Genomic DNA, 25,433 nt, shown 5'->3' with positions numbered 1-25,433 from the left:
AATGACCCAAAACACATGGCCAAGGCAACAAATGAGTGGCTCAAGAAGAAGCACATTAAGGTCCTGGAGTGGCCTAGCCAGTCTCCAGACCTTAATCCCATAGAAAATGTGTGGAGGGAGCTGAAGGTTCGAGTTGCCAAACGTCAGGCTCGAAACCTTAATGACTTAAAGATCTGCAAAGAGTGGGACAAAATCCCTCCTGAGATGTGTGCAAACCTGGTGGCCAACTACAAGAAACATCTGGCCTCTGTGATTGCCAACAAGTACTAAGTCATGTTTTGCAGAGGGGTCAAATACTTAATTCCCTCAATAATAAGCCATTTAGCAGACGCTTTTATCCAAAGCGACTTAGTCATGCATGCATACATTTGTATGTATGGATGGTCCCAGGGATCGAACCCACTACCCTGGCGTTACAAGCGCCATGCTCTACCAATTGAGCTACAGAAAATGCAAATCAATGTATAACATTTTTGAAATGTGTTTTTCTGGATTTGTTATTCTGTCTCTCACTGTTCAAATAAACCTTCCATTAATTATAGACCGATCATGTCTGTCAGTGGGCAAACGTACAATGCCTGTGATTTACCAACTGACCAGAGTATAAACGGAAAACTAGTTCCCGTTGCCTTGTAAACAAGAAAGCTCCACATTTTCCTATACTGTCTTTTCTCAGTAGAGTGGAAAAGCTGCAGGGGTGTCCATCATGAGGGTAATCACGTGCTTACTGTTCTAGATACCAAATATGCACTCACATTTCAAGCCCAGTGCAGTCAAAAGCATGATCTGTGTTATATACATTTCCACACTGTAGGAATAGTGAAATTGGCAATAATGCCTGTTTAGTGAGAGCAGTTTGAAAAGACTGCTTGAAATTTCAGCCCATTTTGAGGTCACCAGGCGACAACTGAGTTAGACCAATGAGAAAGAGTTCCAAAACTACCAATAACAGCTAGTTCTGGTTCCCCTCACCACTGCGACAGTCCTAGCAAAACCCTTACTTGATAAATTGCCTTTTGCTAAGCTGTGTTTCTTTGACCATTTTGATTGAAAACAAATCACAGTAAAGCACTTAATTGTGAAATGATGGTCGCAAAGAGCTGCATTGAACCTTTAAAAAGTAAGACTAGGCTCACCTCTGGTGGTGAAAGGTGTGAAGTGTTTCACACAAAAAGCAACAAATGCTCCTCAATTTTAGCCTACAGGTTTGTGTAAATGTCCTCATCTAGACAATAGTAAAATGTCCAACTAATACTCGGCGGGTTGGAGTTGAGTAAAGCCGCCAGTGAACTGAACACAAAACATGTCCCACCTTCTGCTGTATTGATAGCGGCGCATGACATTGGCTCAATCAGTATATGCAGGTCACCTAATCATGTAGACCAGGGATGGGAAACTGATGGTGTAGAGGTAAAAAAAAACTCATGAGGGGCCAGTGGCTCTGCGTACCCACATCCATAAACCTCTATTCCATTAGTATGAATTATATTGTTTGAAAGAACCATTTCAGAATATGTAGGTAAAGTTAACTGGGTATTATTCTCCCAGCCAGGGATGCGTGCAAGAGTATAACATGCTTTGTTAAGAGCTCATTTGGGCTGGTTGTTGAATAACTTGGTTCACATTACCAGAGATTCCAACTACCCCAGCAAATACTTACCATTTGTATGTAGTGCCATATACAGAACACTAATTGAACCAAAATAACACCTCAAACTCACATTACATCCACTCTTATTCAGTGACACCAACACAGTTAAGGAGTCTTTTGCCACTTTATTCTGATTTTGTTAAACAAAAGTGGTCCTCATGGGACAATTCAAAATGCAAAATAAAGGCAAGCCACAAATGAAACAATTTCAGACATAGGACAAACCGTTCCCTAAGGGAGAGGAATGGTAAAAAAACTAATCTCAATGAAGGGGAATATTTCTGATTCTGGGGGAGGGGAGCGATGAGGGAAGTAAGGAGAGGTCGATACTTAGAGCTGCGTGGAGGGAACAAGGGGTGAAGAGGGCGGGAAGGAGGGGGTGAAAGGGCAAGAGTGAGGGACGGGTGCTCAGAGTGCTCCGCAGTCAGCGATGACGACCTTGGCGGAACACTTGCCGCTGCTGGAACCCTTCTTCTCCATGCTAGCGATGATGTTGAGCCCCTCGACCACCTTGCCGAACACAACGTGCTTGCCGTTCAGCCTAGAGAGAGAGTTCAGAGTGTGGGTCCCAACGCTAAAGAGAGGTTACAGCAGTGTTCTTCCTTGACCAACAACCAGTGCTCAGTATTCCTGAGGTTTAGGGCAAACGGGAAAGACAATGTTTGTAGTAACATTTGTCTGGCAAATGTCATTGTTATAACCATTCAAAGTGCAAAATAGACATTCTCCTCCCTGGCATGTTAGCCTAGCAGTAGGCACTACAGCAGGGCTAGTGGGTGAACTATATCTACTTGAAAATAACGTTGATCAAAACATTCCAATAACCATATTAAAACTGCTATTTCTCTTCATCCATAATCGCCGGTTACACAATTACCATAGCAGCCCAGTGGTGTGCGGCCCTGAAGGACACTACTTTACAGTGTGCTACAAGTTGCCTTTCAGCCAGTGTTGCAGCATCTCAGTCGTGTCAGAGCATTAGGGGGTTTTTACACAAGAGGCCAAATTCCAAAATGTCTTCCACCAATTGGTCTTTTGACCAATCACATCTTTTTCAAAAATGATCTGATTTTTTTTTTAAGTTACTGAGAGAGGGAAGAAAAAAAATCAGAATCGGGCTGCCTGTTTTGACAGCGCGAGTGGTGTGCACGCACGCATGTATCAGAGAGGCACCATTGACGGGTCTGAGTGGTGACGGGGCTGAGGAGTGGTGACGGCATCAGCTCTGTTGCCATTTGACAGTCTCGTCACAACCACAAGGCTTGGAAGACCATCGCGAGATAATCACTTGCAGAGAATGTATCAATTTTACATGAAATTTCAATTAAATCAGTCTCAACTGTGTGTGCGTTCCTCACCAGTCGGTGTTAGCAGTGCAGATAAAGAACTGGGATCCGTTGGTGTTGGGGCCGGCGTTGGCCATGGACAGACAGCCCATGCCTGTGTGCTTCAGGGTGAAGTTCTCATCAGCAAACTTGTTGCCGTAGATGGACTTGCCCCCGGTTCCATTGTGGTTGGTGAAGTCACCACCCTGAAGGTAGGCAAAGAAATCAAATACAATTTTGTCACATGCGCTGAACACGCTTACTTACAAGCCCGATTATTTGTGCATAAAAATAAGGAAATCGTAACAAAATAATGAGATTATGTACAAGGCGTACCGGTACAGAGTCAATGTGCAGGGGTATGAGTTAACTGAGTTAATATCTACATGTAAGCAGGGGTAAGTGACTAGGCAATCAGGATAGATAAAGTGAGTTAGGGACATCATGACCATTTATTTTGTATAACTAGCCCTTCTCTAAAATCATGCCACTGGAAAGGGTCCTATTTTCTAGAAGAATCCCAACTGCATCAGTTCTGCCATTTGGCAGTGTCGTCATAACCACAAGGTTTGGAAGACCATCGTGAGAAAAACATCACTTGCAGAGAACACATAAATTATTCACTACATTTCTGTCAATTAACCATATGGTGGGTGGTGGTCTAGCATTGAGTCTGGTTGAAGCAGTCAGCTATAGTCAGATCAGTGCCTGTATTCAGAAATCGTCTCAGAATACACACGCTGACCTATGTTCAGGTCCCGACCCCCCCACTCACCTGGCACATGAAACCGGGGATGATGCGATGGAAGCTGGAGCCCTTGTAGCCAAACCCCTTGTCCCCAGTGCACAGGACACGGAAGTTCTCTGGGGGGGGGGAAAACAGGCAATGTTACTATCAGTGACTGGGCATAGCTGCTTAAAGGCATAAAGGTTGCTTCAAGAGAGAAAATGCTACTGATCATTGAAATATCAAGACTGACAAGGTTGGTTATTCCAAATACACTTGCATTACATCTTTGAAACAGAGCAGTGACGTACAAGCCAAGGCTTTTTGGGTGATAAAGCATTGCAATTACTGAATAAATAGTAGAATCACTCAGATTGAAACAAATCGCCCCAATGTATGACATCACTAAAACAAGTTTGCTACCTAACCACATGTTGTGCATCGTAACCCCAGTCCGCAGAGGCAGCAAATAGGCCATGTCTGCAGGGCTTAGTTCACAGGCTGTCAACCAGGCCATGAGGACTAACAATAGGCTGGGGCCCCACTCTGCCTAGTAAACCCATTCACAGCGGGCCACACTCTGCTACTGCTTACTTTGTGGAAGCAGCCTTGCCCTTTTGCATTTACACGCATCAGCGGTTCATTGTATATATGGTGGGACATGACAGAGGCACCATTGGAAGGGGCTGAGTGGAGTGTTGGTATGATTAGACTGCATCAGTTGTTGCCATTAGGCAGTGTCGTCACAACCACAAGGTTTGGAAGACCATCGTGAGATGAACATCATTTGCAGAGAATGTGAATTATTCAGGAAGTTTCAATTATTGAAGCAGTCTTACCTGCTGTCTTGGGGACAACATCAGCAAAAAGCTGCAAGAAAAGAGGGCTTTTCATTAGCATACACAATCAAAGAAGAGGAAACAGCATGCAGAAAGAGCACCAGTTGTCACTAATGAGCAAGGTGAGGGTAAGGCAGGGTTGGAAGTGAAAGACCGTTAAAGCATTGACTACAGGAACCAAGGCAGACTGGGGCTAGACAACGTCTGTTCAAGGTGTTGTGTTCTCATTCCGTTCCATCCGTTCTGATCCACCAGAACTCCCATGTGAGAATGATAACACACTGGTTGTGCGAGATAGGTGCAGCTCTACAGAAGCTGTTCATTTCCAACCTACCTTGTGACAGTCCCGGCAACAGACTAGCAACAACTGGCAACCACAGCTACAGGCAAGGATGTCAGAATTCCACCACATGAGCAGTGTGCACCATCTCATATTGCCTTATACAATCTACCTGCTCACATTACACTATCAGCTAAACACTCATGGTATAAGTTTAAATTATACTTTCCCGTAAGGCACTGATCATGGATCAGTTTACACAAAACATTTTGAATACATTAGGAGGGATGGGAAGACATTAGATCCGTGTCTAGGGGCCAGTTACAGTCAATTATATTCCTGACAAGTGTCAGCCATCTGTGGAAAGTGATAACAGCAACATATAGGCCCCTTCACAACTTGCCTTACCCACCACTGGGCAGCTACAGTGATGGGAGGGCCTCTGCATTGAACACCAGGCGCAGGCTACACAGCAGCTCTCCTCCCTTCTAGCCCCAGACACACCCACATCTGGAGCTAGTACTTTTCCACTCAGAGGAACAAGTTTACGCAGAAAAGCGAAGTCACCAGTTACCACAGCCACAAAGTCAATGGCTAAGCACACATTACTAACATATATTTTTAAACGCTTGATTTTAAAACCTATCCCCACTGTTAACCTTAGATTAAGACCAAAGAGCAAATGTTTGTCATGAATGTATCACAAAGACCATTGACTTTGTGGCTGTGGTAACTAAGGACAACCCACTCCACCGCTGGAGTTCGCCAATGCCATAGGATCAAGTTGCCCAAGCCCCATAGAGGCTGATCTAAGGTCAGTTGTGTCCCATGCCCTATTGATCCCGAATCTGATTTGGACAAACATCTAACAGGCTTGCTCGCTGGCCTGGCTACCTTTAGTTTGGCAAGCACCACCAAACCAAGGCCTCCTACTGGCGCCAGCATGGCCTCCGCGTCAAACAATGGCGTCAGCTACATGGACACACGTGCTCCCTCCCACCAGATGACAAAGGGTTTGGAGACCCAAGTTGTAAAATCGCATCAAAAGTCACCGCTAGAAGAGTAAACCACTACAGTCCCTTTTGCCATTTGAAAGATACTGTGAAATGTTTAATCTGAAAAAGGATTAGCATTTGATACTCCTGGATTTCGCGGAGGCCTTGCGGGTGGACAAGCGTGCCTTCATGTCCACGTGCTACTGGAAGATGAAACAAAATGTGCAAGCATGGGACGTGCGTTCTGGTGCCAACACTCCACCTACAACTTCAATTCAAAATCTTGAGATTTGATGTCACTAAATTGTAATAACGCAAAATTGAGATCTTATTGTGAAGTTAATGGACACTGGGGATATGCAGGGGTTTATTGGGCACCCGGGCTATCTTGGGCCTTGTGTTTGAATGGAAAACGATTATTGAACAGTCACAATGACAACAGCGAGATTTTACCACATGGTGAGACGACTGAAGAGGTCTGGCCTTATGCAAAATATAGTCTACTTTATAACGATAAATACAGATCGCATAACCGCAGCACATCGGATAGCAGATGGCCCATGGGCCACATGCTCCTTGGTGCATTAACTTGAATTTAAAATGCAAATATGGCTGGTATATGGCAGCATTAATATATTTCAGATGTATCTAACTAAATTAATTCCAGCGATTGTACGTAATCAAAACAGCCTGCGGTTAGTACTTTTTGGTACGTTTTGTTCCCTTCCAAACCTGCATCCTCCTTTTTCAAAATGGCATCTGGAGAGACGAAAAAATGATGCTGAAAATGGCGACCGGCTAAAATGGCATGTGCGGTGACTAGTTAGCTACAGTACATAGCCTGGCTAGTTATGTTAATCGAATCAATGCAAATAAACATTTTACGTTCACATGTCTTCCAAGATTGCAGTAACATTTAAGTCATAGCGAAAGCGAAATACATTTTATACCAAGTGTTTCAACCTCTGCTTCAGAAAGAACTTCGATTTATTTACCGGTATGAAAACATTGCAACACAAATATCGTGTTAAAGCCCAAAGTAAACACTAACAGCAAATATAACCCACAATTTCAATTATTGACAGACATCGTTTAAAATGTACGCAAATCAAGCGAGGTACTGTTAACTACGAGCAAAGTTGAGGAGCTTTCAATGAAACTAACGTTTGCTTGTTAGCCAGCCAAGTAATTAGTTAGTCAACACGTTAAAGAGGAGCACGTGGAACCGAGTCTGACAGCATCCCGGGTACATTCAACTACCTAGCAGCGAGTTAGAGTAGACCGAACGAGAAATTAACAATTATTTTAAAAAGGTACCTAAAAAGTTCAGTAGAGCAGAAAGTTCATTTAGTCGCAAAAAGCCGATTTGCTCTACTCCTTACCTCCATCTCAATCCTTCCGGCGGGGGTATCGCCGATAGTGATGTCGAAGTAAACTCTGGGGTTAGGCATTATTGGGATTTAACGGTTTTCTAAATTCGTGAAACTACACGTGTGCAGACAGTAGTCACTGGACGGTGCCGCAGCTGAATCGGAACGGAAATGCTGCTGTGTACACGACATATATATGCGCACCACGGTAAGCCCCCTGAGCCAATGCGAACCAATAAGAAGACTGGGGCCACTGAGTGGCATCAGCTTTAACCGATTAAAGGTCTCGCGGGTGAATAAATTAGAACAATTGTCCCTTCCCCTGCACGCCCGTTTGATCAGCGAGGTTTAGGGGACGGACTAGTGATTGACATCGGGATTGGCCCATTATGGTTCATACGTATAACGAAATCGCATTCTGCCCAATGCGCTGCCAGGGAAAGTGTGGGTGTGTTCTGGTGGTGGCGCGTTCGTGGATTTCAGGGCGTCTCCTGCCGAATAAAATCGCCATTATGGGTCAAATATAAAAGTGAGTTATCAATGGATCTGTATGGTGCAACGGATCCGGAATGGCCTGTTTCTCTCGATCACCACTGGACAAAGCGCTCGCGGAATATATGCGGCATCATCACGAATGATTGTAATAAAATACAGAGCTTTTGTGTTGCATCGTGAATAATCTTCTATGATTGCCAGATTAGCAAAAGTGCTGTGTGTGTGTGCCTGCGTGATGGCTACCGCATGCGTGGGGGGCCACGCCTGAAATGTTGCGGGTGAATCGATTGTATCGGGTTGCTGACTCGAGCCTGAGTTCTGCTGAACATGGGATGACGTCAGGGTGTTCTTTCCTGTAGCCTACCCTGCTAGGGGGACCGAATACAGTAAAGAGAAAACTAGGGAAGCATGATCATTCAGAAGTGACATTTTTTACTTATAAAACGGATGGAAAATATGGAAATCATCTTTAGAAAAACTGGTGTGCAGTTAAATAGGACAATTCAACATTTCATTAATTGTATTAACTGACATAGGCCTCTAAGCATCATCATCTAGACAATAATAAACCATTAAAAATTCTTACATAGCATGTGCTGTTCATGTCTCATATAGTAACCATGGCCCATATTCACAAAGCATCTCAGAGTAGGAATGTTGATCTAGGATCTGGTCCCCCCTGTACATATAATCTTATTCATTATGATCTGAAAGATGTGTGAATACAGGCCCCGTACGTCTTCTGACATTATGAATTTGACATGTTTCCTAACTCATAGCCTCTGCTAGTTTAAACACATATAGGACAGATGTGCACAGCTTCACCAACACTTTAATTACTCTAATAACAACAATATTATCATGATAATAAAAAAAATGAATAGGATACAGATGTTCTTAAACTAAACATTGCACATCCAACATCTGGAGCTCTAAACAGTTAGGTAGGCCTATCATACAAAAACTTTACAAACCAATGACAACCTCAGATGGGTGGGAACAAGACAGATAGTCCCCTCAGGCTAAAGACCCAGGGAGAGGAAGCAGAATGGCTGTTTAAACCTTGGCAATAGGCTTTTGTTTTAAATGTGTGTTACTGGGCTGGAGAGGAAGAGAGAGGGAGGAAGGAAGGAAGGGAGGGAGAATACACATTCACTCCCTGACATTTGGGAAACACATGGTCAGCATAATTTGTCCACCTCTCCTTTCTCCATCAATTCACAGTTCACTGGGGATGCTTTGATCCATTCCGATTGTCTTGAAAGTGTGTGTGTACATTTGTGCATGTTTAAATGTCTCTGCAGTATAGTTGTTATGAAAGAGAGACAGAGAGAGTGAGAAGGGAGGAGTACAAGAGACAGACAGGGTGTGAGTGGAGGTGAGCTCCCCATGTCTGGCTTCTGACTCACCCTCTCCTCCTTCCCCTCTCTATGTGCCCTACCCAGGGCAAAACAAACAGTTCAAACATCCAGTAGTTTCCTTATTTACCAACTGGCCTGATATGAGACACCTCTCTCTGTATCTCTCTCCTCTTCTCTCGCTTTCTCCCTCTACAAAATCCCTCCCATCTCCTTTTGTGTGCTAGCTTTGTATGACCTCATCTGTGTAGATACAGTACACAGCTTGCTGTAGGTATTGCCCAGGGCCCAGTTTCCTGATGGAACATGGCTTATGTGTTTACGCCTGGAGCAGACCAACTGCTTCATTGCGTTTTGGTACACCAGAAATACATTCATTTCCAATGGAATGCTGCAGTTGCAGTGTGTTTGTTCTGTGTTCTGTGTGGTGCATACATTGGATTTATCCAACATGTGCATCAAACTGTATGCGTAGACTTGACATACAGTGCCTTGCAAAAGTATTCATCCCCCTTGGCGTTTTTCCTATTTTGTTGCATTACAACCTGTAATTTAAATTGATTTTTATTTGGATTTTATGTAATGGACATACACAAAATAGTCCAAATTGGTGAAGTGAAATTAAAAATATAACTTGTTTCAAAAAATTCAACAACAAAAAATAACGGTAAAGTGGTGCGTGCATATGTATTCACCACCTTGGCTATGAAGCCCCTAAATAAGATCTGGTGCAACCAATTACCTTCAGAAGTCACATAATTAGTTAAATAAAGTCCACCTGTGTGCAATCTAAGTGTCACATGATCTCAGTATATATACACCTGTTCTGAAAGGCCCCAGAGTCTGCAACACCACTAAGCAAGCGGCACCATGAAGACCAAGGAGCTCTCAAAACAGGTCAGGGACAAAGTTGTGGAGAAGTACAGATCAGGGTTGGGTTATAAAAAATATCAGAAACTTTTAACATCCTACGGATCACCATTAAATCCATTATTAAAAAATGGAAAGAATATGGCACCACAACAAACCTGCCAAGAGAGGGCCGCCCACCAAAACTCACAGACCAGGCAAGGAGGGCATTTATCAGAGGCAACAAAGAGACCAAAGATAACCCTGAAGGAGCTGCAAAGCTCAACAGCGGAGATTGGCGTATCTGTCCATAGGACCACTTTAAGCCGTACATCTCCACAGAGCTGGGCTTTACGGAAGAGTGGCCAGAAAAAAGCCATTGCTTAAAGAAAAAAATAAGCAAACACGTTTGGTGTTCGCCAAAAGGCATGTGGGAGACTACCCAAACATATGGAAGAAGGTACTCTGGTCAGATGAGGCTAAAATTGAGCTTTTTAGCCATCAAGGAAAATGCTATGTCTGGCGCAAACCCAACACCTCATCACCCCGAGAACCCCATCCCCACAGTGAAGCATGGTGGTGGCAGCATCATGCTGTGGGGATGTTTTTCCATTGGCAGGGACTGGGAAACTGGTCAGAATTGAAGGAATGATGGATGGCGCTAAATACAGGGAAATTCTTGAGGGAAACCTGTTTGTCTTCCAGAGATTTGAGACTGGGACGGAGGTTCACCTTCCAGCAGGACAATGACCCTAAGCTTACTGCTAAAGCAACACTCGAGTGGTTTAAGGGGAAACATTTAAATGTCTTGGAATGGCCTAGTCAAAGCCCAGACCTCAATCCAATTGAGAATCTGTGGTATGACTTAAAGATTGCTGTACACCAGCGGAACCCATCCAACTTGAAGGAGCTGGAGCAGTTTTGCCTTGAAGAATGGTCAAAAATCCCAGTTGCTAGATGTGCCAAGTTTATAGAGACATACCAATATATTTGCAGCTGTAATTGCTGCAAAAGGTGGCTCTACAAAGTATTGACTTTGGGGGGGTGAATAGTTATGCACGCTCAAGTTCTGTTGTTTGTTTTTTACAAAAAATATTTTGCATCTTCAAAGTGGTAAGAATGTTGTGTAAATCAAATGATACAAACCCCCCAATAATCAATTTTAATTCCATGTTGTAAGGCAACAAAATAGGAAAAATGCCAAGGGGGGTGAATACTTTCGCAAGCCACTGTAAACAGTAGCAAAAGGTGAATGTTGAACTTTTGTTGCTCACATATATCCAGTAACAATTTTGGATTACATAATGAAAAAGTTGAATTTATTATGCAGCATTGATGCAACGACACTGTTGGTCTGTTCAAGGCGTTAAATGATGCAGCTTTCCTACAACACCGAATTCGTAACGCGTCCCAACACAACACGCAGAGAGAAAGGTCGCTAAGTGAGTCATCGGAGCATGTGTCGATACTGATAGAATCGAAAGAAAGGGAACGCTGCTCTCGGATAAGCTTTCTCCATTAAAATCTTACCTTAACATTATAATTATTTCACAATACTGACGACGGATAAACTCCTAGAGAAATGTTACCGCCTACTGCTGCAAATATTGAGGCAGCTTATTCTAATCACCAATTTGGCTAATCATTAAGCACGTTAGGCTACACATGAAATTTTTGAGACTAATTAGACAGCCTAGCCTAAAAGTAGCAAAATAGAACTCAATTGATTAAACATGAAATACATTTCAATATGATTAAAATAGGCCTATAGCCTGTTTATTTTAATGCAGTCATCTGTTTTTATACGTAGCTTATTTGTATCAATTGCAAAGACATCGGCAACTTCGTACTTGCATTCAACTTTGTTCTTAAGTTATCCGCGGTCACAGAGACGGATAAACCATATGATTATATGTTTAGCGAGATCTTCTGTGAATAAAGTGACGCGGGGGAAAAAAAAGAGCATCTAACGAAGCACTTAGCTGTTCTACTAGTGATCGGAGGGAGGCGTTAGATTAGGCCTACGAGTGTTTTAAGTGCAACGTTAATAACGATGGTTTTGGGAAACAGTTTAAGAGATTTAACGATACTCCTACGTAGGTTCTAACGATTAATTTAGCCTTAAGATGCTTTTGGGAAACCGAGCCCTGGTGTAAACACCACATATCCTAATTTCAGCATTCATAATTTCCATTTAGGATGAACAACAACACCTCTTAATTTTATTTATGACACCTAAGTAATGTCATGTCAACAGAGATCCACTGTCTGTTCCTCGTTTATTGACAAGTTCCACAATCATAAATACACAATGGAAAGTCAACATAACACTTTATTTTTCTGGTTTCTAAAAAGATCCTTTAAAAAGTTAAATCCTTCAGCTTGTGATTTTTTAAAGAACATTGAATTACAGTTATAGCGGCTGGCCAGTGCAGGCAGTCCCATTTTTCACTGGATTATTATTATTTTTTAATTTATTTGATGGATCCAGAGTGCAAAGGGATGCTTTATAATGAGTCTAAAAACACTACAGTCTTGACAGAGTTTCCAGACAGAGAAAGTCATGTCTGTCTCTCACTACCCTCTGCACCTTCCTGTTGGTCTGGTCCACAGAGGGTAGGGATGGGCAGGCATGGGGTATAAAACATGGATCCCTCTCTGTCCCGTCCCGTCCCCTCCCGCTCCCCCCCCCTTCCTCCCTCAATAGGCTGAAGCTGTCCCTAAACAAGGAAGGAAGAGAGTCTTCAGTTGTTCTCGAACAGAGAGAGCAGGTCGTCGTTGCTGTTGCTAGGTAGATCTGGAGGACCCAGGTAGGACAACAGCTCGTCTGGATTGGTCAGCTCAGGGAGAAGCTGGAGAGGGGGAACAGAGAGAAAGAGAAGGGGGAGAGAAAGTGTTATTGTTGTTATTGTTGCTTTGACGTGTTCCTTCGCTTTTCATGCCAATAAAGCGTCTTGAATTAAAATAAATTGATTTTGAAAAAGCAGAGAGAAAGGGGGAGAGAGAGAAAGAGAGAGAAAGGTTTGTTTGTGGCACATGGATGTGGCAAAAAACAAGCTCTTTCCAAGAGTGAAGGTAGCTTCAGTTCGACATGCCCAATATAACTCAATCTACAGTATCGCTGAACGAGCAGCTAGCTGGCTTTCTGTGTGGTTGCCTTACGGTTGTCTAACGGTTGTCTTATGGTTGTCTTACGGTTGTCGAAGTAGATTGATCTGTGGAAGTTCCTCCCCTGCAACCGGTTCGCCCCGTCCCCAGTGAAAGAGGGAGGGTGGGGGTTAGTATAAAACCACCCACATGGGCCCAGATCCAATATCCACACCAGCAATATCACTTAGGATGCATGCCCAATATAGGACTTCGTAATGGCATCGCATGCATCACATGTACACACTTAACTTAAACCTGCATGAATCATAACCACTTCGTCATTGGTGTTGCATTTTCAAACCCAATGTGTACCTTACAGATTTGCAAAGTGGATGTTTTCTATCGCAGCTGTTGCCCAATCTCACAAGGAGAAAACTTGTTTTTGCCATATCTGTATCTGTATTGGCTATCATTGTCTAGAAAATATCAGTTATCGGTATCGAACACCATTTCCATATGGGTGTGAGAGGGCTGAGGTAGTGACTTACGTCCAGGGTGTGATCCGCTCCCTCTCCTCCTCCTGCTCCCCCCAGGCCGAACGAGCCCTCCGTCTGCAGCCGGGTATTCTGGGTATTTGCGTTCCGCTGCTGCATCTGTCCGGCAACGCTGCCTCCGAGACTCTGGTTACCGTGGAGACCCTGCTGGTGCTGGTGCTGCTGCTGTTGTTGTTGTTGCTGCTGCTGCAGGGCATTATGGGAAGGGTCCATACGGCCAGAGTGGGACAACTGATGGAGAGAGATGGAGGAGAGCGACAGAGGGGGAAAAAGAGAGCAGAAGAGAGGGATAGGAAGGGAGAAAAAGAGAGAGAGAATATTGAGTTTCACATTGTATGATGTTATATGGAGGTTACGTTCAGGGCAGTTGTGAATGCGTTGGAAATGGTAACGTGCAACAAACCAGTGGTAAAGTGCAATCCTTCATGAGTTCTGCTCCACAGTCTGTGTGTGTGACAGAGAGAGAAGTGAAGAGGGCGAATGGTGGATGCTTTGTGCCCTCTCTAAAATACTTTCTTGGACAGCTGAGCAGCTGTCTGTGACAGGCGTGAGCGCCTGCAGGTGTGTGTAAGAGTGTGTGTGTGTGAGTAAATGCTGTCTCCTCCAGGCCCAGTCAAAAGGCTCTTCACTGTACACACAAGCCAGAAGGGCATGACAGTCACTCTTGGATAACTAACTTAGATGAATACATCACTTTATATAAACGTGCGCGCGCGCGCACACACACACACACACACACACACACACAAAGTAGCTTCAGGCAAAACTAATGTAACATGGTCAATCAGCTGATGCCTTTTATTCAAAGCCACTTACGCTGAACACAAACACACGATATTCACCCTACTCAGAAATCCACCCAACTGCTGTTGCAAGCACCATTCTCTAACCAACTGTACCATTGGAACCAAAGCAAGACAGTGTTTGCGTGTCTCTGACTTGCTACTCTACCGTGTCACGGACAGTCAATGGTTGCATCTCATTCCCTATATATTTCACTACTTTTGACCACCAGGGCTGTAGGGCTCTGTTCAAAAGTAGTGCACTACAGGGAACAGGGTGCCATTTGGGACAAACTCGATGTGTGTAATTTGAAGCACGAGATGGTAATCTGATATTGGACACATTCTCAGGAGTTACTCTATTACTATACTACTGCTACTTTTAGTCACTGCCTGTCAGGCACTTTAAGATGTTCAATATGTATATATTAAAAAGTATGCTATGCAATTATAATATATTAGAGGATTTAGTCCTAACAAATGTGCATCTGATAAGGGCACATTCCATTGAAGTTCACAGCAGTATTATATATAGCATAATATACAGTTGAAGTCGGAAGTTTACAGTGGGGAGAACAAGTATTTGATACACTGCCGATTTTGCAGGTTTTCCTACTTACAAAGCATGTAGAGGTCTGTAATTTTTATCATAGGTACACTTCAACTGTGAGAGACGGAATCTAAAACAAAAATCCAGAAAATCACATTGTATGATCTTTAAGTAATTAATTAGCATTTTATTGCATGACATAAGTATTTGATACATCAGAAAAGCAGAACTTAATATTTGGTACAGAAACCTTTGTTTGCAATTACAGAGATCATATGTTTCCTGTAGGTCTTGACCAGGTTTGCACACACTGCAGCAGGGATTTTGGCCCACTCCTCCATACAGACCTCCAGATCCTTCAGGTTTCGGGGCTGTCGCTGGGCAATACAGACTTTCAGCTCCCTCCAAAGATTTTATATTGGGTTCAGGTCTGGAGACTGGCTAGGCTACTCCAGGACCTTGAGATGCTTCTTACGGAGCCACTCCTTAGTTGCCCTGGCTGTGTGTTTCGGGTCGTTGTCATGCTGGAAGACCCAGCCACGACCCATCTTCAATGCTCTTACTGAGGGAAGGAGGTTGTTGGCCAAGATCTCGCGATACATGGCCCCATCCATCCTCCCCTCAGTACGGTGCAGTCGTCCTGTCCCCTTTGCAGAAAAGCATCCCCAAAGAATGATGTTTCCACCTCCATGCTTCACGGTTGGGATGGTGTTCTTGGGGTTGTACTCATCCTTCTTCTTCCTCCAAACACGGCGAGTGGAGTTTAGACCAAAAAGCTATATTTTTGTCTCATCAGACCACATGACCTTCTCCCATTCCTCCTCTGGATCATCCAGATGGTAATTGGCAAACTTCAGACGGGCCTGGACATGCGCTGGCTTGAGCAGGGGGACCTTGCGTGCGCTGCAGGATTTTAATCCATGACGGCGTAGGTGTTACTAATGGTTTTCTTTGAGACTGTGGTCCCAGCTCTCTTCAGGTCATTGACCAGGTCCTGCCGTGTAGCTCTGGGCTGATCCCTCACCTTCCTCATGATCATTGATGCCCCACGAGGTGAGATCTTGCATGGAGCCCCAGACCGAGGGTGATTGACCGTCATCTTGAACTTCTTCCATTTTCTAATAATTGCGCCAACAGTTGTTGCCTTCTCACCAAGCTGCGTGCCTATTGTCCTGTAGCCCATCCCAGCCTTGTGCAGGTCTACAATTTTATCCCTGATGTCCTTACACAGCTCTCTGGTCTTGGCCATTGTGGAGAGGATGGAGTCTGTTTGATTGAGTGTGTGGACAGGTGTCTTTTATACAGGTAACGAGTTCAAACAGGTGCAGTTAATACAGGTAATGAGTGGAGAACAGGAGGGCTTCTTAAAGAAAAACTAACAGGTCTGTGAGAGCCGGAATTCTTAATGGTTGGTAGGTGATCAAATACTTATGTCATGCAATAAAATTCTAATTAATTACTTAAAAATCATACAATATGATTTTCTGGATTTTTGTTTTAGATTCCGTCTCTCACAGTTGAAGTGTACCTATGATAAAAATTACAGACCTCTACATGCTTTGTAAGTAGGAAAACCTGCAAAATCGGCAGAGTATCAAATACTTGTTCTCCCCACTGTACATACACTTAGGTTGGAGTCATTAAAACTCGTTTTTCAACCACTCCACATATTTCTTGTTAACAAACTATAGTTTTGGCAAGTCGGTTAGGACATCTACTTTGTGCATGACACAAGTAATTTTTCCAACAATTGTTTACAGACAGATTATTTCACTTATTTCACAATTCCAGTGGGTCAGAAGTTTACATACACTAAGTTGACTGTGCCTTTAAACAGCTTGGAAAATTCCAGAAAATTATGTCATAGCTTTAGTGGCTTCTGATAGGCTAATTGACATCATTTGAGTCAATTGGAGGTGTACCTGTGGATGTATTTCAAGGCCTACCTTCAAACTCAGTGCCTCTTTGCTTGACATCATGGGAAAATCAAAAGAAATCAGCCAAGACCTCAGAAATAAAATTGTAGACCTCCACAAGTCTGGTTCATCCTTGGGAGCAATTTCCAAATGCCTGAAGGTACCACGTTCATCTGTACAAACAATAGTACGCAAGTATAAACACCATGGGACCAAGCAGCCGTCATACCGCTCAGGAAGGAGACGTGTTCTGTCTCCTACAGATGAACGTACTTTGGTGCGAAAAGTGCAAATCAATCACAGAACAACAGCAAAGGACCTTGTGAAGATGCTGGAGGAAACAGGTACAAAAGTATCTATATCCACAGTAAAACGACTCCTATATCGACATAACCTGAAAGGCCGCTCAGCAAGGAAGAAGCCACTGCTCCAAAACCGCCATAAAAATGCCAGACTACGGTTTGCAACTGCACATGGGGACAAAGATCGTACTTTTTGGAGAAATGTCCTCTGGTCTGATTAAACAAAAATAGAACTGTTTGGCCATAATGACCATCGTTATGTTTGGAGGAAAAAGGGGGTTGCTTGGCAAGCGAAGAACACCATCCCAACCGTGAAGCACGGGGGTGACAGCATCATGCTGTGGGGGTGCTTTGCTGCAGGAGGGACTGGTGCACTTCACAAAATAGATGGCATCATGAGGAAAGAAAATTATGTGGATATATTGAAGCAACATCTCAAGACATCAGTCAGGAAGTCAAAGCTTGGTCGCAAATGGGTCTTCCAAATGGACAATGACCCCAAGCATACTTCCAAAGTTGTGGCAAAATGGCTTAAGGACAACAAAGTCAAGGTATTGGAGTGGCCATCACAAAGCCCTGACCTCAATCCTATAGAAAATATGTGGGCAGAACTGAAAAAGCGTGTGCGAGCAAGGAGGCCTACAAACCTGACTCAGTTACACCAGCTCTGTCAGGAGGAATGGGCCAAAATTCACCCAACTTATTGTGGGAAGCTTGTGGAAGGCTACCCAAAACGTTTGACCCAAGTTAAACAATTTAAAGGCAATGCTACCAAATACTAATTGAGTGTATGAAAACTTCTGACCCACTGGGAATGTGATGAAAGAAATAAAAGCTGAAATACATAATTCTCTCTACTATTATTCTGACATTTCACATTCTTAAAATAAAGTGGTGATCCTAACTGACCTAAGACAGGGAATGTTTTACTAGGATTAAATGTCAGGAATTGTGAAAAACTGAGTTTAAATGTATTTGGCTAAGGTGTATGTAAACTTCCGACTTCAACTGTATATACAGTGGGGAGAACAAGTATTTGATACACTGCCGATTTTGCAGGTTTTCCTACTTACAAAGCATGTAGAGGTCTGTAATTTTTATCATAGGTACACTTCAACTGTGAGAGACGGATTCTAAAACAAAAATCCAGAAAATCACATTGTATGATTTTTAAGTAATTAATTAGAATTTTATTGCATGACATAAGTATTTGATCACCTACCAACCATTAAGAATTCCGGCTCTCACAGACCTGTTAGTTTTTCTTTAAGAAGCCCTCCTGTTCTCCACTCATTACCTGTATTAACTGCACCTGTTTGAACTTGTTACCTGTATAAAAGACACCTGTCCACACACTCAATCAAACAGACTCCAACCTCTCCACAATGGCCAAGATCAGAGAGCTGTGTCAGGACATCAGGGATAACATTGTAGACCTGCACAATGCTGGGATGGGCTACAGGACAATAGGCAAGCAGCTTGGTGAGAAGGCAACAACTGTTGGCGCAATTATTAGAAAATGGAAGGAGTTCAAGATGACGGTCAATCACCCTCGGTCTGGGGCTCCATGCAAGATCTCACCTCGTGGGGCATCAATGATCATGAGGAAGGTGAGGGATCAGCCCAGAACTACACGGCAGGACCTGGTCAATGACCTGAAGAGAGCTGGGACCACATTCTCAAAGAAAACCATTAGTAACACACTACGCCATCATGGATTAAAATCCTGCAGTGCACGCAAGGTCCCCCTGCTCAAGCCAGCGCATGTCCAGGCCCCTCTGAAGTTTGCCAATGACCATCTGGATGATCCAGAGGAGGAATGGGAGAAGGTCATGTGGTCTGATGAGACAAAAATATAGCTTTTTGGTCTAAACTCCACTCGCCGTGTTTGGAGGAAGAAGAAGGATGAGTACAACCCCAAGAACACCATCCCAACCGTGAAGCATGGAGGTGGAAACATCATTCTTTGGGGATGCTTTTCTGCAAAGGGGACAGGACGACTGCACCGTATTGAGGGGAAGATGGATGGGGCCATGTATTGCGAGAGCTTGGCCAACAACCTCCTTCCCTCAGTAAGAGCATTGAAGATGGGTCGTGGCTGGGTCTTCCAGCATGACAATGACCCGAAACACACAGCCAGGGCAACTAAGGAGTGGCTCCGTAAGAAGCATCTCAAGGTCCTGGGTGGCCTAGCCAGTCTCCAGACCTGAACCCAATAGAAAATCTTTGGAGGGAGCTGAAAGTCTGTATTGCCCAGCGACAGGCCCCGAAACTTGAAGGATCTGGAGAAGGTCTGTATGGAGGAGTGGGCCAAAATCCCTGCTGCAGTGTGTGCAAACCTGGTCAAGACCTACAGGAAACGTATGATCTCTGTAATTGCAAACAAAGGTTTCTGTACCAAATATTAAGTTCTGCTTTTCTGATGTATCAAATACTTTTGTCATGCAATAAAATGCAAATTAATTACTTAAAAATCATACAATGTGATTTTCTGGATTTTTGTTTTAGAATCCGTCTCTCACAGTTGAAGTGTACCTATGAAAAATTACAGACCTCTACATGCTTTGTAAGTAGGAAAACCTGCAAAATCGGCAGTGTATCAAATACTTGTTCTCCCCACTGTAAATTTAGGTGGCCGTGGCTTGCTATATAAAGCAGGCAGACAGGCATCGAGGCATTCAGTTACTGTTCGATTGAACGTTAGAATGGGCAAAACGAGTGACCTAAGCGACTTTGAGCGTGGTATGATCGTCTGTGCCAGGCGCGCCGGTTCCATTATCTCAGAAACAGCCAGCCTCCTGGGATTTTCACGAATGACAGTGTCTAGGGTTTACCCGAGAATGGTGCGATAAACAAAAAACATCCGGTCAGCGGCAGTCCTGTGGGCGAAAACAGCTCGTTGATGAGAGGTCGAAGGAGAATGGCAAGAATTGTGCAAGCTAGCAGGCGGGCCACATACAGGCAAATAACGGCACAGCACAACGGTGGTGTGCAGAGCGGCATCTCGGAACGCACAACTCGCCGGTCCTTGTCATGGATTGGCTATTGTCATGGATTGGCTATTGAAGCAGATGACCACCCCGGGTTCCACTCCTATCAGCTAAAAACAAGAAGAAACGGCTCCAGTGGGCACGCAATGACCAACACTGGACAATTAATTGAGGAGTGGAAAAACATTGCCTGGTCCGACGAATCCCGGTTCCTGTTGCGTCATGCTGATTGCAGAGTCAGGATTTGGTGTAAGCAGCATGAGTCCATGGCCCCATCCTGTCTGGTGTCAATGGTACAGGCTGGTAGTATAATATATAGTATGTTATAAAACTCAGTGATTCGAGCCCTGAATGCTGATTGGCTGACAGCCGTGGTATATCAGACCGTATACCACGGGTATGACAAAACATTTCATTTCACTGCTCTAATTACGTTGGTAACCAGTTTATAATAGCAATAAGGCACCTCAGGGGTTTGTGGTATATGGCCAATATACCACGGCTAAGGGCTGTATCCAGGCACTCCGCGTTGCGTCGTGCATAAGAACAGCCCTTAGCCGTGGTATATTGGACATATACCCCACCCACTCTGCCCTTATTTAAGTGACAATGCCAGAGAAGCCGGTGTTTGGAGGATATATTGGCACGGGTGTTGTTTGGCCCGAGACCAGGTCGAGGGCCGGCAAACTGTGTCAATATATCCTGCAAACATCAGCTTCGAGGGCATTATCACTTTTATACAACGGGTTATCAACATATTCAAATAATGATTGCCATATTTTCATTAAAAACATTAATTTGATTAAGTTATTCATACTATTTCATCTTTCCACAAGATATAGTCCCGACACAAATCTAGGGTTGCTACCCAAGCCGGCTGGTTGTTCGTTCTATTGGTTCGGTTGCCATACTAGCTGGCAACGTTCTTATCCCTTGCTTGCTTGCTAGCCAACTACAGCTAACTTATGTCAAACAGTGCAGCCAGAATAACAACCAAGTAGGTTCATTTGCATTTGTTTAGGCTGTTTTCTAGTGTTTGGATACATTGTGATGTCACGAGAGGCTGTGTCCTGGAGGGACGTTACATCCCCCTGAGGTGGCTGCAAACCCAGACAGCTATGGCTCCATCTGCTGGTATGGTCGGGAACTCCACCCCTCTATGGCCAATCTTCCCACGCAGCTGAAACAAATCAGGAGCTGATGAGCTGAAGGTTTGGGAAGGGAAGAGACACTGAGGGAGTGTGTGGGGGGTGAAGAGACACAGTCTCCAACCTGGGCTCTCTGGAGGACAAGAGTGCTGCACGTCCACTTCCATGAGGAATATAAGGATTTGGAGATACTTACCTTTGGGAAATACTCACCTTTGGATATATGCACCTGTGGAAATACAGGAGAGACATTTGGAAGGACTTTTTGCTGGGTTGGCCACTAGCTGCAACGTGGACTACAGTAAGGCTGGGGAAAAGTTATCTGAGCGAGTGAGAATTATGATTTTGGATGTGGAAGAGACATCCCTGAACTGTTAACCCTTAAAGAGCCACAAGAGAACAGAATTTTGTTATATTTTCGTTAATTTCCCAAGACCTATAATAAAATCCTTGTTTTGTTTGAACCTTGTCTCCTTGCACTACTTGAGCAATCCTGCTGAAAGCTGTGTAGCCTCTCGTGACGTCACAGATGGTGGAGAATACGGGCACGCTCAAGCGTTAATAGTGCATGTCAGAGGAGGATACCGAAGGTTTGATCACCCAGTTTTCCAAGTTGGCCGTAGGCTCCCGCCGACTGAAATGGAGGACATATTGAAAGCCCTTGTTGCTGGCCAGCAAGCCCAGATGCAAGCAAACGTGGCTCTCTTGGAGGAGCAAAAGAAAGCCAACCTTCTGAAGGCAGAGGAATTGCAGTTGCAGAGACAGAGGGTTGTCCAAAATACCCGCCCAATAAAGGCAAGTGACTTTATATCTAAGATGGGAGCTACCGATGACATTGAGGCATACCTGCATGCATTTGAGGCCACGGCCACTAGGGAAGCCTGGCCCAAGCAACAGTGGGTTGGTCTGTTAGCCCCCTTTCTAACCGGGAATCGCTGAATGCTGTCCAGGACCTGGGCCCTGACCAGGTTACTGACTATGATGCCCTGAAGTCTGAGATCCTCAGCAGATATGGACTCACAAAGTTTGGTATGGCCCAGCGCTTTCACAGCTGGACCTTCCAACCAGACCAACCTCCTCGGGCGCAGATGCATGAACTTGTCCGAATCGCAAGGAAATGGCTGGATCCGCAGAGGAATACAGCAGCGGCGGTGGTGGAGGCCGTTGTGGTGGATCGTTACCTACGCGCCCTGCCGTATGAGGCAAAACGGGTCATCAGTCAACAGGCCTTGACCACGGCTGATCTGACCGTGGAAGCTGTGGAAAAGTACCAGGCCACAGCGGAGATGCTGAATGCTTCCCGAAAAGACCCCAGGAGTGCGGCCCCACCACAAATGGGAAGAACCCGTCCAAAGGACCCCAAGGTCTCGAACCCAGCCACGTCAGGACTTATCCCGGCTCCAGGGGGAGCCAAAAACCAAGGCTGATGCGTTCAGTAAGAAACTCAAGGAGAGACAACAGGAGGCTGAGTCCCTGGTCCTAGAGGTGGAGGAGTTGAAGAGAGAGCAGGCTGGCAAGCACCACGGCAATGCGGACGCCCTCTCCCGGCGTGATGCCTTCTTCGCTGCCTTTACCCGACGAGGACGTCGGTCCCGAGGAGGGGGATGTGTGATGTCACAGAGGCTGTGTCCTGGAGGGACGTTACATCCCCCTGAGGTGGCTGCAAACCCAGACAGCTATGGCTCCATCTGCTGGTATGGTCGGGAACTCCACCCTCTATGGCCAATCTTCCCACGCAGCTGAAACAAATCAGGAGCTGATGAGCTGAAGGTTTGGGAAGGGAAGAGACACTGAGGGAGTGTGTGGGGGGTGAAGAGACACAGTCTCCAACCTGGGCTCTCTGGAGGACAAGAGTGCTGCACGTCCACTTCCATGAGGAATATAAGGATTTGGAGATACTTACCTTTGGGAAATACTCACCTTTGGATATATGCACCTGTGGAAATACAGGAGAGACATTTGGAAGGACTTTTTGCTGGGTTGGCCACTAGCTGCAACGTGGACTACAGTAAGGCTGGGGAAAAGTTATCTGAGCGAGTGAGAATTATGATTTTGGATGTGGAAGAGACATCCCTGAACTGTTAACCCTTAAAGAGCCACAAGAGAACAGAATTTTGTTATATTTTCGTTAATTTCCCAAGACCTATAATAAAATCCTTGTTTTGTTTGAACCTTGTCTCCTTGCACTACTTGAGCAATCCTGCTGAAAGCTGTGTAGCCTCTCGTGACGTCACAACATCCATAAGAATGAGTTAATGATGCGCGATTTCACCTGGCATAGAAAATGTGCTCTCTCGTCAGGACACTGTTGTTCGAGAGCTAGCTAACAACACAGCTAACACAATCACTTCAAACTGAAGCTGGAAAGACTGCAAACTAGCTGCACACAATAAAAATTATGCAGATTCGTGATTTCGACTGGCTGAGAAAAGCTGCCAACCTGTCCGTCTCATCCCGACTCCCAACACGTTCATTACTATGGGCAGCTGGAGATTGAATTTGAATATTGAAAGAATTTTGCAAATGTCGGAGAAACAGACAGCAAGGTTTATTCAAATCTCCGCTGTTGAAAACTAAATGTTAGTCTAAAAGAACTGTGAGATAATGTCTAGATGCTTTTTATAGTGGAGATCAAGTTTATAAATTGCCTGGCTGGGCTGATGAGAGAGTGTATTGTGCAGTCAGATGGAACAGAGTAAATAGCCATTTCAATGTCATAGATTTAGCCAGTGGTAACTTGTGGAATAGACACCAGCTGGAATGTGATTTGAACCAATGAGCATTCAGGATTAGACCCACCTGTTGTATAATGCTTAAATATATTATTCTAGTGGATGCATGACTAGTAGGGTGTGTGTAGGAGCACGTGTGTGCAAAATATTTGAGAGATTCTTCTAGGCACACTGGTGCTCCTAAACACAAATTCCAGTTTGCACAGCAAAATATTTAGGCGCATATCCGAGTAAAATGGTCGCACTGTAGAGGCGATGTGCACATCGTTCAGCTCCGCTGTTAACAATTAAGTGACCTAACTGGAGCCTGTGAAGGCTCTCTCTATAGCGATAACAGAGGCCTGATGTAAGGACATTAGTGTGTACTTTGACCCTGTGTGTGTTCCTTCACTCCCTTTCTAACCCAGTCAGACATTAGGTCATTCGCTTTCAGACTGACTAGAAATGGAATTGACCCCCGAACCTTGTCACTGTAGCCTGAGGGGACCTGTGTGTGTGTTACCTGGTCCTGCTGGTAGATGTTAGGTGGCCCAGGGGAGGTGAAGTCTCTCAGGGTGGGAGTTCCAGGGGTGTTGGGGAACTCAGAGAAGCCTGACTGGCTGGAGTATCCTGGACCTGCTGGATGAACAACACACACGACAGACACAGGTGGAATTGTTGTGTTGTAAAAAACATTTTCAATTGTAACTAATAGGCGGCAATATAATTAATTTTCTGTATGTGTGTGTGTGTCCGTCTCCTCCCTACCTTGGCTGTTGTAGTCAGGTGTGTTCCTGCCCCCAGGTGGTAGACCCTGGTAGGGCGAGGAGGCCGGTCCCAGGGCAGCGATCATCTCCATGACATTGGGCATCATCATGTGACTGGGGCTGACCGTACGGCAGCGCTTCAACACAGGCCCGTCTGCTTCCTCCTTTATGTGGATGTCTGGTTTAATGGGCACTGGCCTCCAGCCACACACTGGGTCAATGGTGATCTCCTCATAGTCTGAACTGAGGAGGGAAGAGGGGGGGAGAGAGAGGTTAGAGAACAAAGAGAAAGAAGAAGGTGAGAAAGATGAAGGGCCCATTTCAAGGACACCTAACTGTAGACCTAATTATGGCTAAGTTAATGAAGAACTAAAAATGAACATAGTAGGGCAGGCAAATTCCAATCTAGACCTCAAAGCCAGTTCCACTTCTGATGCATTTTAAGTATTCACCTTTAAATGGCCACCAGGTGAGTGCAATTGATTATCAGGTAGAACAGAAAACCAGCAGCACTCTGGTCCTCCAGGCCTGTAGTAGGGGATGTGTACACAGACACACATACACACGTTTTGTTCTTCTAGCCTTGTGGGGACCTAAAACTGAACTAAATGACTATCGCCCAGTAGCACTCACCTCTGTCATCATGAAGTGCTTTGAGAGACTAGTAAAGGATCATATCACCTCTACCTTACCTGTCACCCTACATTTTACATTTACATTTTAGTAATTTAGCA

The 25,433-nt window shown here is 44.6% G+C and overlaps 2 protein-coding genes and 3 non-coding genes across 5 annotated transcripts in view; all 5 read right to left on the bottom strand.

Annotated features, from left to right (window-relative positions):
• Positions 1–1,756: 1,756 nt before the first annotated feature.
• On the bottom strand, positions 1,757–7,369 carry ppiab (peptidylprolyl isomerase Ab (cyclophilin A)). The gene is made up of 5 exons (XM_041897699.2): positions 7,200–7,369; positions 4,543–4,573; positions 3,752–3,840; positions 3,010–3,182; positions 1,757–2,192 (listed from the first exon to the last, which is right to left on the bottom strand). The coding sequence occupies exons 1-5, from the start codon at positions 7,266–7,268 to the stop codon at positions 2,060–2,062; spliced, it is 495 nt and encodes a 164-aa protein (XP_041753633.1). The 5' UTR covers positions 7,269–7,369; the 3' UTR covers positions 1,757–2,059.
• Positions 2,862–2,944, bottom strand: LOC121583723. Its single transcript, XR_006003581.1, has one exon. It is a non-coding gene; the product is annotated as a small nucleolar RNA SNORD35 (small nucleolar RNA).
• Positions 3,497–3,579, bottom strand: LOC121583720. The gene has a single exon (XR_006003579.1). It is a non-coding gene; the product is annotated as a small nucleolar RNA SNORD35 (small nucleolar RNA).
• On the bottom strand, positions 4,412–4,495 carry LOC121583722. Its single transcript, XR_006003580.2, has one exon. It is a non-coding gene; the product is annotated as a small nucleolar RNA SNORD35 (small nucleolar RNA).
• Positions 7,370–12,151: 4,782 nt separating the features above from the next.
• Positions 12,152–25,433, bottom strand: part of zmiz2 (zinc finger, MIZ-type containing 2) — a 35,925-nt gene continuing 22,643 nt past the window's right edge. Inside the window, 4 exon segments of the mRNA XM_041897706.2 lie at positions 12,152–12,741; positions 13,528–13,764; positions 24,456–24,571; positions 24,701–24,942. Coding sequence (XP_041753640.2) covers positions 12,634–12,741; positions 13,528–13,764; positions 24,456–24,571; positions 24,701–24,942 — 703 coding nt within the window. The 3' untranslated portion in view covers positions 12,152–12,633.

The sequence above is a fragment of the Coregonus clupeaformis genome, chromosome 15 (assembly GCF_020615455.1).
Source record: "Coregonus clupeaformis isolate EN_2021a chromosome 15, ASM2061545v1, whole genome shotgun sequence".
NCBI lineage: Eukaryota > Metazoa > Chordata > Actinopteri > Salmoniformes > Salmonidae > Coregonus > Coregonus clupeaformis.
The sequence above is the reverse complement of the archived record's forward strand: the minus strand, read 5'-3'. Positions and strand labels throughout refer to the sequence as shown.